At 43.2% G+C, this 17,609-nt stretch overlaps 1 protein-coding gene across 1 annotated transcript; it reads left to right on the top strand.

Annotated features, from left to right (window-relative positions):
* Positions 1-475: 475 nt before the first annotated feature.
* LOC124776061 (trypsin-1-like) lies at positions 476-11,504 on the top strand. The gene is made up of 7 exons (XM_047250905.1): positions 476-524; positions 1,016-1,114; positions 4,361-4,494; positions 6,571-6,662; positions 7,766-7,872; positions 9,390-9,589; positions 11,361-11,504. The coding sequence occupies exons 1-7, from the start codon at positions 476-478 to the stop codon at positions 11,502-11,504; spliced, it is 825 nt and encodes a 274-aa protein (XP_047106861.1).
* Positions 11,505-17,609: the final 6,105 nt, after the last annotated feature.

Here is a 17,609-nt window from a genome sequence, read left to right as displayed (position 1 = left end):
GGCTGCTTTTTACTACGTAGTACGGTTTCTCTTAGGTACTGATGATGTGAGTATGGCATCTAAGATAAACTAGCTGCACACGTATTAAAATCTACAGTCTTGCCCGCATCAGCACTAAAATGATTAAATTTTGGTTAGTACATAGTGATATTACCAAGCAGGGTCAAATGGAAGACCACAACGTTTTTTTATTAAATTGCGCAATTACCTAACTGTTAAATGTTAGCCCAGTCATTGTGAATGCCGTGGAAGACACAGATCGTAGAATATGATAAAACGTTATCTAAAGCTAAGATTTCGGTTACCTCTTGTGACACTGGATGAACTACGGAAGATAAGAACGAGTGGCATTCACGTCAGTTAATCTTCATGATTCGCAGAACAACCCAAGGTCTGCCTCCCCCAAAATTATCGTCAATTCCAAAGCGTATATAAAGCATTGCTGGCCATACAGACCACAACACGACTCCTCAAGATGTTCACACACACACTACTCGTCGTGGCCCTCGCCACCTGTGTGCTGGGTGAGTACAGAGGAAGAGCCACTGTTCTGTAATTAACTGTCTCTGTCTTTAGTCGAGCAGAAGCTCAGCTGAGCTTCTGTGACGAGTTGAAACAGCCAGATTAATGTGGTACAAAGTAGAGGTAGCGCCATCTTGCGAAGACTGTTCCCGTTGTACGAGCTTCGAGAAACATTTAGACAACTGCTTACTGTGCCGTTTGACATTGACTTCTGCATCGTAGTCATATGCACTTTTTTTTCTAATCTACGATGCTAGTCTCCTGCCCCGCGAGAGAGAATCTGCGCAGTTTAGATAGAGACGCGAGGAACGAACGGCAGACTAATCCGTTTTGTTGACTTTTGAAAAGTGTTTGTACGGTTCTGTTGCGAGACAGGCTCTCGTGATGGGCAAATGTTAAGCTTCAGTACATTTCAGGACTACATTTGCAGTTTATGACAAGTACTCAGTTTGAAAGGGATGACTGAACGTGACGTCGCTGTGTTTGTCTGCAGGTTCGGCGCTTCCAGTGCGTCGTCTGCCGCACACTGGACCGGCTCGGCGTTTCGCTCTCTCCAGGGGACGCATCTACGGTGGACACGACGCCACCAGAGGTGAGCATCCACCTTCTGAAGGTCTTCGCTTGCAGTACTCTAACGCAATAGTGATGTCGATGTAGACTGTTCTGCGCAAGCACATTTTCTAAACTAAACGACCCAAGAGCTCTAGATTTGAAAGAAAAAACAATACCGAGTAAAATAGAACTTTACTGGTGATTAGTAGCCAGTATTCTAGTTTAACTGATTAATTCCTATCTCAGATATATTAATCATTTCTACTGGATGCATTTTTATTTGTACCAGGTTGTCAGAAATAGCCTGAAAAGCTTGTAGGAGTGTTGCAGGGTAGATCGTGATGAGAAATAACTGTTAAGAAAAAATTTCGGTACTTTGCGCCGTTTCTGAGTCAATTGGCATTTAAATTACCAATGACGCCTTTGCACGCGCAAATTCGAGCAGCCCACCAGAGACTTTGTCGCCAAACGTGTTCTCCGATAAAAAAAAAAAATTGGCCATGGGACGGTAGTAAGGTTAGTACCCGAGCCAACGTCTGAACAGTCTAGGGCGCAATCATTTACGCTGTGAGGACAACTCTCCAACGGCCTGATTACCTATCTTTAATGTTAATTAAGTCTGAAACGGTACAACTTATTGAAATTTTTTCTTAACGGTTTTTTTTACCAGCACAGCCCATCCTGAATCACCATCACAAGCTTTCCAGACTGTTTCTGGCTCAAAATGGCTCTGAGAACTATAGGACTTAACATCTGTGGTCATTAGTTCCCTATAACTTAGAACTACTTAAACCTAACTAACCTAAGGACATCACACACATCCATGCCCGAGGCAGGATTTGAACCTGCGACCGTAGCAGTCGCGCGGTTCCAGACTGCGCGCCTAGAACCGCTAGACCACCGCGGCCGGCAGACTGTTTCTGACCACCATGTATAATGTCCTAATCGTTGGTAATGTACTACGTACATATTAGCCTAATCAAAAATTTTTACGTAGACGTCTTCATATAACTGCAATAGCTGTACAATAATGTTATCGACATTTACTTAGAGGGCTCGCAAAGACACTGTCATCAGCCTTCATTTTGTTTTACGGGTAAGTCAGTTTAGAAGAATTAAGTTACGTGGTATTCGCCAAGATTCTCTCAGAAATATAAGTTGACGGACAAAAAGAATTTTAATCAATGAACACTGTGAGCGCCGTCATTCGAAACAGACCACACGTATATAGTCTAAACATGGACCGCCCTCTCCAATGCGAACCTTGTTCACTCACCTAAAATTTGGCATAGAGATACTCCTCAAATAGTGCATGTTGGTGGGTGCTCTCCACGGAAGAAAGAACGGTGCTAAAGAACTGCAGCCTGTCTGGAAGAGACTTAACAGATTTCCTTCCCGTCAGTCGGTGTAAGACGCTACGCCTTCCCAGAATCGCTGGATTTTCCGACTGCTATTAGCTTTCCCTAATTTCGTGTTCCTCAGCCTAATCACACTTTTGTTTCGCCTTGAAGGGTGGTTAAGAAGCTACAGCGGCTTAACAATGGACTGTCCGTGGTCCATAGTCATGGTCCTCATTTTCCCCACGCTGTGGTACAGAGTATTTTATCATCTACATACCTAGATGTCACACTTCATCATATGTGCAATCGACTGAGTTCGTATCAGACAAAACGTATCTCAGTCACTGCAGTGAAAGTTTACGTATGTAATTAAAACTAATCGTCCTCGTTAACGCTAATTATGCCTTAAAAACAGTTTAAACAACACAAAAACTGAGGCGTCTGGAGTGTAATGACAAAATGGATGGCCATATCATCGAAGTATGTAGTTATAAGTCCACAGCTGTCGGTAATTGGACGCTGAACTTCACCTTTTATTATATTTTCCTTACAACTTTCAGAAATTTATAAATTCTGTCCCTGCGTAGTATAATGGTTGCCCAATTGTTGATATTCCTATATTCGCACTATATCACTCCAATATACGAAGCTTGTTAGCACTTGATGTAGAGAATTGGGTTGGCACCATTAAATTGTATTGTAGTGGTTGCTGCTGCTGCTGGCTGGTTCACTGCTGTATCTTGATGTTAATGTTGGCTCAATATGTATTCGCCTAGGGGTAAAAAGATGAGGTCCCGTGTTGTAGATGTGCTTGTTGATAAATAATGAAAGACAGCATAAGTGAAGTTCAACTATTTATTGGCATGGTAGCCATCTTAACACTTCTTTTACATCTTTGCAAGACAATAACACACACACTTCACAAAAGTTCAATCAAGACTGAGCTGACGAGGCTTCTTGCTGCTCGTATTTATAACCTCGTCATAGAACTACTAAGAAGAGATGTGGTTTATAAGTCAGGCATCCATCTGTTATCGTAATTTGTGCAAAAAAGTTATTAATTTACATCGAGTGACATAATTTAACAGGTCATTAAAATGACAGACAGATTTGTGAACTTGTCAGAACAATTCTTTGTTGCAAAAAGGCCGTTTTTCAAAGGTACATCTATTGACTTCTCTCAATTGCATACATAAGTAAATAACGTGAATTATTAAACATTACAGTGGCTCTCGTTTAAAATAGATGTGTTTACGTGAATAGTGAGTGAAAACAGCCCTAGTGAATAAATAGGTTTCACTGGGTAATTTTTATTTAAGAAGATCCAAAATAAGTAAGTTGACCAATATTATTCGTATTTCATATTAATTATTTCAGTTGAATATAGTGTTTTTTACATAATTACATCTGCTGTATCAGTGTTCAAGTAATGTTAACTTTTGTGTCGGTCAGTTATCAATTAGGGCCCTGATGACCTCGATGTTGAGCGCCCATAAACCCCAACACACACAGTTATTAATTGTATTTTAATGTGTTGAATATTTATGTAGACATGTTATGCAATCATTGCTAACATACACAATTAGTTTTCTATTCTCATAATTGCTAGCTAAACTGGTTGAATTAGGAGGGTATCGCATACTTCTTTACAATAAAGCCTTTAATAGGTTCCGTTACAGTAGCCTAATGGAGGAAGAGTAAGTGACGGCGCGGGAGGCGATCCAGTTGTTGAGTGGGAATTTCAAAATCGGCGCCCGTTGTGGTGCTGCCGGAGAGGAGTAGCCTTTCTGCAGACACTGAGGCACTATTTCTTCTCACATTTCATTGTCATATATGGAAACATACAACCTTGATCACAAACTTATGTCACAAAATAAAGAAAATCAAAATTTTCAAGAGGCGAGCGAGGTTTTGTTGACAACAAATGTTGCGGATCTTTTTCGCAGGCGAGTTTCCGTACCAGGTGTCCCTGCAGCACGTGGTGCTTGGTCTGCGGTACCACAACTGTGGCGGTTCCATCCTCTCTAGCACTGCTGTCCTCACCGCAGGACACTGCGCGGTCAGCCTCGGCCACTACATCGTGAGTATGCCTAGAAGGGTGCACTACACTACACTTACATAACCACTTTAGCCCCCGTAAGTTTCGATCGATTTGCATGTTGGATACCTGAAACACACGTATGTAGGAGGAAATATATTGTAAAGTTAAGTAGTGAAAATGTAATATTGCCTACTTTACGCCAACTATACAAGGACTAATTTTAATGAGCAGTACAGGACACTGTGTTAGTATACTTCTGGCGTCTTCATATCGTGATGATAAGCTTTAGGTTGAGAATAACTGACAGAAGAATGCAGTAATGCCACAATAAGGACATTCTATTGGCACTTCATCGGCACTTTCACTTACAAAATGAAAAAGTGCACAAAATCATTGAAACAAACTGACAAAGATATTTTTACTTGCATGTTCAAAGCTAATTGGGATATTTCTTCTTGGCTGTTGAAAGAGTTACTCTATCTGATAAGAGAATATCAAAAATTTCCTGCATGGCACTCTACCGAAGCACCCTAGCACAAATCGATGCAGCACGAAGAAATTATCGAATGGGTCGTAAATCGGTAGATGTGATATACATGTAAAGACAAACAATTCATTACAATTTGAGAACGACGGAATGATTAATTCTTCAACAGAAAAAGCCTCACAAATTAACCAAACCAATAACACGATGGTCCACCTCTGGTCTTTATGCAAGTAGTTATTCGGTTTAGTATTGATTGACAGAGCTGGGGGTGGATGTGCTTCTGAGTAATGCCGTGCCACATTCTTACCAACTTGTGAGTTAGATATTCAAAATCCCACGATAGCTGGAGGCCCCTCGCCATAATGCTCGAAACCTTCTCAATTGGAGAGATATCCGGCGTTCTTGCTGGCCAAGGCGGGGTTTGGCAAGCACGAACACAAGCAGCACAAATTCTCACCGTTTGTGGTGATTGAAAAGTATGTCCAGGATAGCTCGCCATGAAGGGTGACAAAATAAAACCGAACAGGCTCTTCTATGAAAACAAATGGCAGCCCAGTCCATCGCTCCTGATTGTCGAGCCGTTTGTGGTGATTGAAAAGTATGTCCAGGATAGCTCGCCATGAAGGGTGAGAAAACAAAACCGAACGGGCTCTTCTATGAAAAGAAATGGCAGCCTGGTCCATCGCTCCTGATTGTTGAGCCGCACGGCTGGCGACAGTCAGGTTGGTATCCCACCACCACCTGGGACGTCTCCGTACACGTCTTCGGCCTGGAATCTCATTGACTGGAGTGGAAATGATCCCTGATGACCAGTGAAGACGTGTCTGGAGATGCCTCGGACAGTGATGGGATACCAACGTGACTGTCCCCCGCCATACTGTCCGACATCTGGGGTCTCAGTTCTTTACATAGCGGTATCCTCTTCGTGTCACCCGTTGTACCCTTACCCCACGTGTGGTACGTCAACGATATTCTACGCCCCGTTTTGTTGCCCTTCATTGCTAGCCACCACGGGCTTACATTTCAGCAACCTAATGCCCACTGCAGGCTTACATTTCAGCAACACAATGCCCACTGCAGGCTCTCATTTCAGCAAGATAATGCCCACCCACACACGGCGATAGCCTGTAGCGTTTGCCTTCATGCCTGTCGTACCTTAGCTTGACCAGCAAGGTCGACTGACCTCTCCCCACTCGAGAAGGTATGGAGCATAACGCTCAGAGCCCTCCTGCCAACTTGGGATTTTGGCGATTACAGGAAACATCCAACATCTCTGTCAGTCAAGGCAAAGTGGAATAACTGCTTGTACAGGGGCCAGAGGTGAACAAATGCATTACTGACTCGTTAAGTTTGCGACGCTGTTTTGCATGACTAGATCATCCATTTTTTTTCTAAAATTAAAATCATTTGTTTGTTAGTATATGTGCATCACATCTACCGATTTCGACCCCATTCGGATAATTCGTTCATGATGGGTCTTGTTCTCTTTTATGTTTTTTTATGAGAGTGTAGATTATACATGCAGAACATTAGTTCTGTCTTAAGGCGTACCGCAAACTGCCTTTTACGGTGATACGCTCAGTGGAAGCAAATTTAACGTGTTTGACGGTGCAACTTTTCATTGACAGGCCGTGGCCGGAGATTACGACTTGAGCAGCAACGAGGGCAGCGAGCAGGAGATCCGAGTCTCGGACCAGACGGTGCATCCGCTCTATCCTGGGTGAGTGCGTAACATATAGACCCACTGCCAATGCCGTTTCAGGGATCAAAAGTCGGGAGTCATGAGTTACTGATATACCTCGTTCCATAAAACTCTATTAGGTTAAGCGTCATCATAGCAGGAAGCTAGAGTCGTATAGCGCATCTGCATCTGGCTCTACATGGCTACTCTGCAATTCCCACTTAAGTGGCTGGCTGAGGGTTCATCGAACCATCTTCACACTAATTCTTTATAATTCCATTCCCGAACAGTGCCCGGAAAAAATAACACCTACATCTTTCCATGCGAGATCTTATCTCCCTTATTATGACGATCGTATCTCCGTAGGTAGGTCGGCGTCAACAAAATATTTTCGTATTCGGAGGAGAAAGGTTGTGATTGAAATTTAATGAAAAGATCCCGCTGCAACGAAAAACGGCTTTATTTTAATGATTCCCACCCCAAATGATGTATCATCTCCGCGAGACTCTCTTCCCTATTTCTCGATAATACAAAACATCCTGCCCGTTTTTGAACTTTCTCGATGTACTCCGTTAATTCTGCCTGGTAAGGAACCACACTACGCAGCAGTATTCCAAAAGAGGACGGACAAGCATAGTGTAGGCAGTCTCCTCAGTAAATAATTTACGTCTCAGTGTTTTGCCAACTAAACTCAATTTTTTGTTCGCCTTCCCCACAACATTTTCCATGCGTTCTTTGTAATTTAAGTTGTTCGTTGATGTAATTCCTAGGTACTTAGTCGAATTTACGGCCTTTATATTTGTTTGATTTATCGTGTAACCAAAATTTTACGGATTCCTTTTAGCACTCACGTGGATCACATCACTCACTACTCTTTCAACTAAGGTAAGATAATACATAGTACAGAAACCAGATATGTGACTAAGGGTATTTCGTAAGACATTGTAGTTGCAAATAACCACCTTGCCTCAAAAACTGAAGTACATCAGATAAAATTAGAGACATTCAGTTGAACAGGACGTATTTTCTTTTGCTATTGACTAACATACGAATAAGTTGTTCAGTATGGTCCAACAGTTAATAGCTCTTAATAACGATACTAGCCTAACACTGGGCCTACAGAGAACTTTTTTTTCCTTTAGAGGTGTAGCTGCAAACGACATCGCCGTCTTCACCTTGCAGTCCTCCCTGTCCCTGGGCACGTACGTCCAGGCCATCAGCTTGCCCAGCGCTGGTTCAATCCCTGCAGGTATGCCACGTCATAACTGTAGCTGTTTACTCAGTAGCAGAGGGTAAGTGTTTGTCATACTGTCCAAAATATTTAGCAATTTTAGCGAAGCTTTCATATGCTGGTCAGGAAAGAAGTTTGAAGTAGGATTCCTTTCTTAATTAAATAACTGATAAGTGTTGATTTCTGTGGGTATGGAAAAACATTAATTACAGTTGCTATTAAGGCAGGAAGATGCATACTTTTGTGCATTATACAGGGTCGCTACGCAGACTTCACAGATCCCATCAGCAAAATCACTTCTATGTAAAGAGAGAAAATTGAAATGTTTATGTACGACGGGCGTTCAATAAATAATGGACAGGTCTTTTTTCTGAAAGCAGGATGGTTTTAGCAATCCAAAACACAAAAACATTCCCCATCCTTTGGCTACAAAACCTCACTTTACAACATAATGCGACTGTCTTACGCCGCTTTATTGTTAGGTCTTATATGCCCGCATGTTCCACTCACTGGTCGACGTCGGAGGAAACGTCTTGTTGCATCGATAACTTCCCGCTCGTCGGCATACTGCTTTCTTCACTGGGCCAAAGAGATGTCGAAAGGTGCGAGATGCGGTCTGTAGGGCGTATGACGAAGAGCAATTCAATGAATTTCTGTGAGCTCCTCTTGAGTGAGCAGCGTTGTGTAAGACGACTCACCGTGCTTAGTTCACTTCCAAGTCTGAACAGACATTCGACAAGCGTTATGAATATCTGTGACGGTCTGGTTTCCCGCCAAAAGAAACGCAGTGCCAGCTCTCTGCTTGGAACGTACCACTGTTACAGACGCCATTTTGAAGACTACGTATAGCGCCGACACCTATCGGAGCTTCGTGAAACTACAGGGCGTGAACACGTAATATACCACTAGGCCCATGAGAAACTCCGCATTTTTTAAACCGAAGCTGACCGACAAAAAAAATGTGTTACATTACTTAAAGAACGCCCCTCGTGTATGAGGACATTACCTTACCAGTGTTCTCGAAGCTTCTGGGAAAGTGCTCTATAAGGAACCTGTAACACATCCGTGTAAATACATGTTTGTTGTCAGAGTCGAATGTGGCCAAGATGGAATGGAAGGCAAATTTAATACGTTATTTTGTATGTGAGTCGCTTGCAGCACCATGCATCTCTGATTTAACAAAAACATTGGAAACGAAAGGTTAGGATTGTACGCGCCTCTTATATCGATATCATTGGAAAAAGAGTACAAGCTGAGATTCCGGAATTATCAGGAAGGAAATCCTCTATGTATTTTTCGAAGTAACCAGTTTGACAGTTGCTGTAACCGATTTGCAGAAACGATGGGAAACCTAAATCAGAATGGACTGATGGGTGCGTTGAGACAGACTGTGAATGGAAAATATATTGTTAAATTAAGAGAACTCTGATGTTAGGCAGTTACATTCAAATCTGTTGTGACCACCCAAAGTATGATTAAGATTGTGTTGTGAGACCACTTAGTCTGCTAAGCATTGCATTTTCATCTGACGCCAGGTGGGTCTACCGCCGTCGTTTCTGGCTGGGGTACAACGGAAACGGCCAGCACACCTGATATTCTGCAGACAGTCGACGTCAGCATCATCGACTATGAAACTTGCAGCCAAAATATCGACGATCTGGATATGGGGACCAACCCGCTTACGGAGACCATGGTCTGCACGGGACCCCTTTACGATGGCATCTCCGTCTGCAGTGTAAGTTACTATTTGAAATATTTCCGGATGATTAAACGCAGACATATTACATAGTTTTAAGTTTACTTATCAATGTCGATCAAGAGCCTTGTAATATTCTAATGACCAAAGAGGCTGAGTATTTGCTGTTTAGTTTGCGAGCATAGGAATTGTGTATCTCTGTTCCACTCGCGGATCGCACGAGGGAAAAACGACTGTCTGAACGCCTCAGTACCAGCTCTAATTTCCTTTACCTTTTAATGGTGATCGTTGCGCGTTTTGAAAGTTGGTGGCAATAATATATGCTCTACATCCTCGGCGAAGATCGATTTCGGAATTTAGTGAGCAGCTCCTTCCGTTTAGCGCGTCGTCTATCTATGAAATTTGTAAAGCTCTCGCGATGGCTAGATGTACCAGTCACGAATCTTGCCGCTCTTCTTTGGACCTTTTCAGTCTTTTGAAGAGTCCCAACTCTGACTGGACGAACTAACGTATTATAAGCAATTTCCTTTGTTGAAGGACTGCATCGCCTCAGGATTCTACCGATAAAACGCAATCTAGAGTTCGTCTTTCCCGTTACTTGTGTAATCTGATCATTCCATTTGAGATCATTTCGCCCGTTACTTGTGTAATCTGATCATTCCATTTGAGATCATTTCGAATAGTCACACCCAGACACTTGACGGATGTTACCGTTTCCAAAGACTGGGCATTTATTTTGCACTCGTACATTAATGGGGATTTTCGCCTTGTTATACGCAGTAGGTTACACTTACTAATATTGAGAGATAACTACCAGTCCTTACACCACGCATTTATTTTCAGCAAATCTTCATTGATTTTGGGATGAGAAGTTCCGCCTTAACTGCACCACAAGATGATTACTTCATTGATTTGTTCACAACTTTCGTGTGACTCTACTCTCCTGTAGACTACAGCATCGACAGACAGTCTAATGCCGCTGTATTATCATCAACCAGATCGTTATGTAAAACGTAAAAAGCAGCGGACCTATTACGCTGCCCTGGGACACAGCTGATGTTACGCTTGTTTCTATTGAAGTCCCCCCATTCAGGACGACACTGCTCTCTGTCTGTTAGAATACTTTCTATCCCACCGCATATGTCATCGGATAGACCGTAAATGTGCACTTTTTGGAGCAAGCGACAGTGAGGAACTGAGTCGAATGCCTTTCGAAAATCGATAAATATGGAATCAACCTGGGAGCCGGTATCTATAGCCTGTTGTATATTATGTACAAAGAGGGCCAGCTGTGTCTCGCATGACCGCTGTTACCTAAAACCGTGCTGGTTTCTGCAGATGAGCTTCTCAGAGTCTAGAAAGGTCATTATGTCTGAACACAAAATATGTTCCATGATTCTACAACAAATCGATGTCAGTGAAATTGGCCGGTAATTATGTGCATCCGATTTTCTACCCTTTTTATAGATTGCTATGACCTGGGTCCTCTTTCAGTCCCGTAGAACTTTCCGCTGTTCCAATGACCTCTGATAGATCTGTTAAGTAATCCCTTGACACTTGGTAATGGCCTGCGATTCGAAACCCGTGGTGACGGTAAACGTATCGCAAGCAACTAAAAATGTGTGAAGCTTGATCTGTAATTATTAGCTCAAGATTGTTTTTACTTTTTTTCCAAACTGTTACGTGCAACCATGTAACAAATAATGTAGGGTAAGAGTAAAATACCGTTATAGGTTATTCTTTCTAGAAGAAATCTTTCTAGGAATGCTGAGATTTTTTCACTGACCCATATATGTTTCATTATCCTTAGGGTGACTCTGGAGGCCCCCTGGCTCAGAACGGCGAACTGATCGGTGTGGTGTCCTGGGGAGTGGACCCGTGTGGATACCCAGGCGCTCCGTCCGTCTTCACCAGGGTATCCGCTCACCTGGACTTCATCAACCAAAATCTGTGAAGAAACACCTCACTTGTATAAATGATATTACATGCCATAATTTGTACGTTTTTACTAAACATGTCCTCCGATGACACTTCATTTCAACTTTTCATTACCATTGTACTTACTATACTTGAATTTCGAACATTTACATTAGTAAATGTACCATTCCAAAAGGTAATCATGTGTTTCATTTTTAACAAGTTATGTGTAAACGTAGTAGTTTTGTACATCTTCAAATGAATACCGTGTAGCAAAATTTACATAAATAATTATTCTGTGTGTGACATCTTACGAAACGAATTTTGACGACAACACCACATAAACGGAAGCGAAATACTACAGTACGGCTTATATACATTAATCAACCCACATAATTTTGAACAATAAATTTTCCAGGCAGATTTAAGCAATCCACTAGCAGAGAACGTCAGACTACTGGAGCAGGTTTTCACCAGACTGAATTCAAAAATTACGGTGTAGTTACGTGGTAGAGACAACTGTATAGTTGAAAGCAAGTTACAAATATCACATCCACAGCAGAATTTTTTGAAACAATGACACTACATTTGTCGAACGTTTAAGACTAGCGTACCTGACATCTTCAGGGAAAGACATACGGCTCTGAGCACTATGCGACTTAACTTCTGAGGTCATCAGTCGCCTAGAACTTAGAACTACTTAAACCTAACTAACCTAAGGACATCACACACATCCATACCCGAGGCAGGATTCGAACCTGCGACCGTAGCGGTCGCGCGGTTCCAGACTGAAGCGCCTAGAACCGCTCGGCCACACCGGCCGGCTAGGAAACACATAACCAATCGTAATCCTAAGTAGCTACAACTAATGCTCCATGCTAAAACAATAGAACTGTTATATCTAAAACACCACAGCAGAATAAAACCAAACGATGAATTACCAGATACTTATACTCAGTTACTCATAAGAAATCTAAAAATTTAGTGCCAAGAGACAAATGCAACGTACAATATGCGAAGAGTTGTAAGTACTTGCGAACCCTTGATCGTTAGTATCTCTTAACAAGACGAAGATCGCCCAAGTAATACTGTCCAAATTGTTAGACCTTCCGGAATCGATGTGTGATAATGAATATACTGTAAAATACTGTATAATTTATACCTTGTAAGATGCAAGGTAGAGCCTAATGGCCCTAATGCATCCAGCATTGATAAATAAATACAGAATTGTCTTTGTTTTTGGATCACAATCTCACTGAAGTTTTTAAATGACAAGGTCTTCGTCATGGACTGAGCTACTTATTATAACTTACACAGTTACAATATCTACTTTCAAGTCATTTTTTAGTAGTTAAGTTGCCGGAAACTCAGCAGACATCAATGTAAATAAGTAACAAGAGCGTGACATTATATGGTTCATGCATGAATTTGTAGAAATATGGAGGGTTATTCTTGCATATAAGACTTCTTCACATATTTAACCAGTGTTGGAGAAATAAGCAGGTACCAGAAGACTGGCTGAAAGCCAAAGCAATATCTGTCTTACAAAAAAGGCAATAAAATAAATGCAGAAACAATCGAGGTGTAAGCCTCCTGGATTCACGAAAAAACTATATGCCAAAATCCTGAATGCTACACCTAAAAAGTTACGAAAAAGTTAATATATAAAGAATAATTAGGTTTCAGACAAGGACAATCACCTATTAACAAAGTTTTTTACACTGCAACAAGTTACAGATTAGACCCAAGTCTTCAATAGAGACTCCCAACTCGCTTTTGTGGATTTTGAGAGAGGTTTCGATAATGTGAATAGGGAAACGCTATGGAATATCATAGCCGAACGAGGTTATCCATCTCACCCCGGAAATGCTATTCAGTGTCTATACACAAACGCCTAAATTGTTAGAGATATGGGAAATGCACTCCTGGAAATGGAAAAAAGAACACATTGACACCGGTGTGTCAGACCCACCATACTTGATCCGGACACTGCGAGAGGGCTGTACAAGCAATGATCACACGCACGGCACAGCGGACACACCAGGAACCGCGGTGTTGGCCGTCGAATGGCGCTAGCTGCGCAGCATTTGTGCACCGCCGCCGTCAGTGTCAGCCAGTTTGCCGTGGCATACGGAGCTCCATCGCAGTCTTTAACACTGGTAGCATGCCGCGACAGCGTGGACGTGAACCGTATGTGCAGTTGACGGACTTTGAGCGAGGGCGTATAGTGGGCATGCGGGAGGCCGGGTGGACGTACCGCCGAATTGCTCAACACGTGGGGTGTGAGGTCTCCACAGTACATCGATGTTGTCGCCAGTGGTCGGCGGAAGGTGCACGTGCCCGTCGACCTGGTACCGGACCGCAGCGACGCACGGATGCACGCCAAGACCGTAGGATCCTACGCAGTGCCGTAGGGGACCGCACCGCCACTTCCCAGCAAATTAGGGACACTGTTGCTCCTGGGGTATCGGCGAGGACCATTCGCAACCGTCTCCATGAAGCTGGGCTACGGTACCGCACACCGTTAGGCCGTCTTCCGCTCACGCCCCAACATCGTGCAGCCCGCCTCCAGTGGTGTCGCGACAGGCGTGAATGGAGGGACGAATGGAGACGTGTCGTCTTCAGCGATGAGAGTCGCTTCTGCCTTGGTGCCAATGATGGTCGTATGCGTGTTTGGTGCCGTGCAGGTGAGCGCCACAATCAGGACTGCATACGACCGAGGCACACAGGGCCAACACCCGGCATCATGGTGTTGGGAGCGATCTCCTACACTGGCCGTACACCACTGGTGATCGTCGAGGGGACACTGAATAGTGCACGGTACATCCAAACCGTCATCGAACCCATCGTTCTACCATTCCTAGACCGGCAAGGGAACTTGCTGTTCCAACAGGACAATGCACGTCCGCATGTATCCCGTGCCACCCAACGTGCTCTAGAAGGTGTAAGTCAACTACCCTGGCCAGCAAGATCTCCGGATCTGTCCCCCATTGAGCACGTTTGGGACTGGATGAAGCGTCGTCTCACGCGGTCTGCACGTCCAGCACGAACGCTGGTCCAACTGAGGCGCCAGGTGGAAATGGCATGGCAAGCCGTTCCACAGGACTACATCCAGCATCTCTACGATCGTCTCCATGGGAGAAAAGCAGCCTGCATTGCTGCGAAAGGTGGATATACACTGTACTAGTGCCGACATTGTGCATGCTCTGTTGCCTGTGTCTATGTGCCTGTGGTTCTGTCAGTGTGAACATGTGATGTATCTGACCCCAGGAATGTGTCAATAAAGTTTCCCCTTCCTGGGACAATGAATTCACGGTGTTCTTATTTCAATTTCCAGGAGTGTATAAGAACAATGCCAATGAATACAACTACAGGGGTACGATAATGTTTCTCTGTTCCTCCAACCCTCTTCAATAAAAATATAGATGAAGTATTGGCAAGTGGAAAATTTTGAACATAAATGCGCTTCTTTTAAATGACAGAGAATAAAGATGACCTTTAGATGGGAGTCTATAAGTTGCCTCAAATTACAACCTAAAATTGTCGGTAGGTAAAACGAAAGTGGTGGCATTTCAGGGCAGATAACCAGTAAGGCATAAAACAGTCGTGAATAATAAAATCTTGGAGCAAGTATAACATTTCAAATATCTTGGATGCGACATCACTTACGGATATAACCATGACATGGACCAAAAATTAAATGCATTTACTTCCATATGTGGAACCATCGTAAAAGGTTTGCAGAGTAAATCCAGGAACGAAACCCAGCTGAAGTTTTATAAAACAATAGCAGTACCAACCTTTACTTATGGACGAGAAGCATGGGCAACAACAACACACCAAAAAAGTAGAATACAGGTTCCAGAAATAAGATTTCAAAGAAGAGTGGAAGGATGTACAAAAGAAGATCGGAAAAGAAAAGGCGGCATCAGTAAAGATTTACAAATATATAACCTAAACGAGAAAACAAAGGAAAACAGGAGAAAATGAAAGGAAAATGTAGCCTGTGTGGGTGGAGGCAGGTTCTCAGTAAAGCTCTAAATTATAATTGCATGGAAGAAGAAATGTAGGGTGTCACAGAGTGATGTACTTCGGGCAAGTGAGAGACTGTTTGTTTACTGTTAGGACAGTGTATCTTTGACATGTTGTATTGTATGTTCTGTGACTATAAAATAAAGTGGTGTTAGACTGCTAATCGCTGCTCTATTGTGATTCACGACAAAAGAATTTGGTGCTGAAACCCGGGAGACAATTTCCACGATTGCCGTTGTGAAACACGAATTCTGGACGCACGTCACGCGGCAATACTATGAGGGGGCGTACTGCAGCGATTTGTCACACCACGCAAGCTCTTCGACGACAACCACCTGCATACACAGTTAAGTTCAGTTGAATTATCACGCGACATGTTTTGTAGTGCCATTTGTAAAGGCAACTGATTACAATATTGCCGCTCTTTACTGCTATTGTAGATGTTCAATTAGCGCTTTAACGAATTATCATATCCTACGCTACGCCTGTAGGTTGTTTATGACTAGTGCCGCCATCTAGCGACCATCAATTGAACTACTTCGACTAGCGATCCAAAGATAATGCCTTACTAGGTCCAGCTGATCGCTAGCCGACACTTTGGAGTAATCGGACGGAATGGACATGCCAGACCACAAACCAGAAGCACAGTTACACTCTCTAAAGAGAAAACGTATGAGAGAAAGAGCAAATATTACGCGACTCGTAGCGGAAGTTGCAAGGTTGTCAGCCAAATCGGAAATCGCGGATTATAAATATTACAATGACAGATTGGGAAGCGTTCTGAACAGACTCGTTAAATTAGATGAGGATATTCACGAGTTGTTAGACGATGACGAATACGAAGAAGATGTTCTTAAATTCGAAACTCACAATTTCTCGATTGTCTCTCGAAATAGAGAAACGGCTTGCGAAAACGATAGCAGACATAAATATTCGCGACAATCCGCCGATAGAATCTATAACAATGAATGTTCCCACAGCTACAGTAAAACTTCCGCCGATCAAGCCTGAGCCTTTTTCAGGCGATCTCGAGACATGGGCGCGATTCTGGGAGCAGTTTGAGCAGTCGGTTGACAACGATCCGACGGTAACTACAATTAATAAACACACCTTTCTTCGCGGCTGTCTCTCGGGAGAAGCAAAGCATTTAGTGGACGATATCGCGGTGCCGGCCGAGACGTACGCAGAAACGAACAGGATTCTCCAAGCGCGTTATGGCAACAAGGATCGAATAATTCAAGTCCACTTAGATTATCTCGAAACCGCAATACCAATTCAGCTGTCCACCCCAGAGGAACTTAATTCAACATTCATTGAATGCCAGCGACGTATTCAAGCTCTCCGGGCACTTGGGGAAAACGTGAACGGATACGGCCGAGTCCTCGCGCCGAAAATCTTACGCGCTTTTCCGGATGACATATGCCGCCGCTGCATAATTCACGCCAAGCGTACGGGAATATCCGAAGGGGACATTTTGCAGCTGACAGAGTTTCTGAACGAGGAAGTCGACGGGGCGCTTACCATGCAGAAGATACGCGGTGAATTTTCCAGCACTTCTAGTAACCTTCCCACAGCGTCCACACTTCACGTACACGGGAAATCTAAAAGATCGACTCTGAAGGATACCAGCGTAAAGGAACCATTCTGCATCTTTGGCGAATCTTACGGTTGTTGTCGTCTTCAGTCCTGAGACTGGTTTGATGCAGCTCTCCATGCTACTCTATCCTGTGCAAGCTTCTTCATTTCCCAGTACCTACTGCAACCTACATCCTTCTGAATCTGCTTAGTGTATTCATCTCTTGGTCTCCCTCTACGATTTTTACCCTCCACGCTGCCCTCCAATGCTAAATTTGTGATCCCTTGATGCCTCAAAACATGTCCCACCAGCCGATCCCTTCTTCTAGTCAAGTTGTGCCACAAACTTCTCTTCTCCCCAATCCTATTCAGTACCTCCTCATTAGTTACGTGATCTACCCACCTTATCTTCAGCATTCTTCTGTAGCACCACATTTCGAAAGCTTCTATTTTCTTCTTGTCCAAATTGGTTATCGTCCATGTTTCACTTCCATACATGGCTACACTCCATACAAATACTTTCAGAAACGACTTC

This window comes from Schistocerca piceifrons, chromosome 2 (genome assembly GCF_021461385.2).
Source record: "Schistocerca piceifrons isolate TAMUIC-IGC-003096 chromosome 2, iqSchPice1.1, whole genome shotgun sequence".
Lineage (NCBI taxonomy): Eukaryota > Metazoa > Arthropoda > Insecta > Orthoptera > Acrididae > Schistocerca > Schistocerca piceifrons.
Note: the sequence above shows the minus strand (reverse complement) of the source record. Positions and strands in the feature narration are given on the sequence as shown.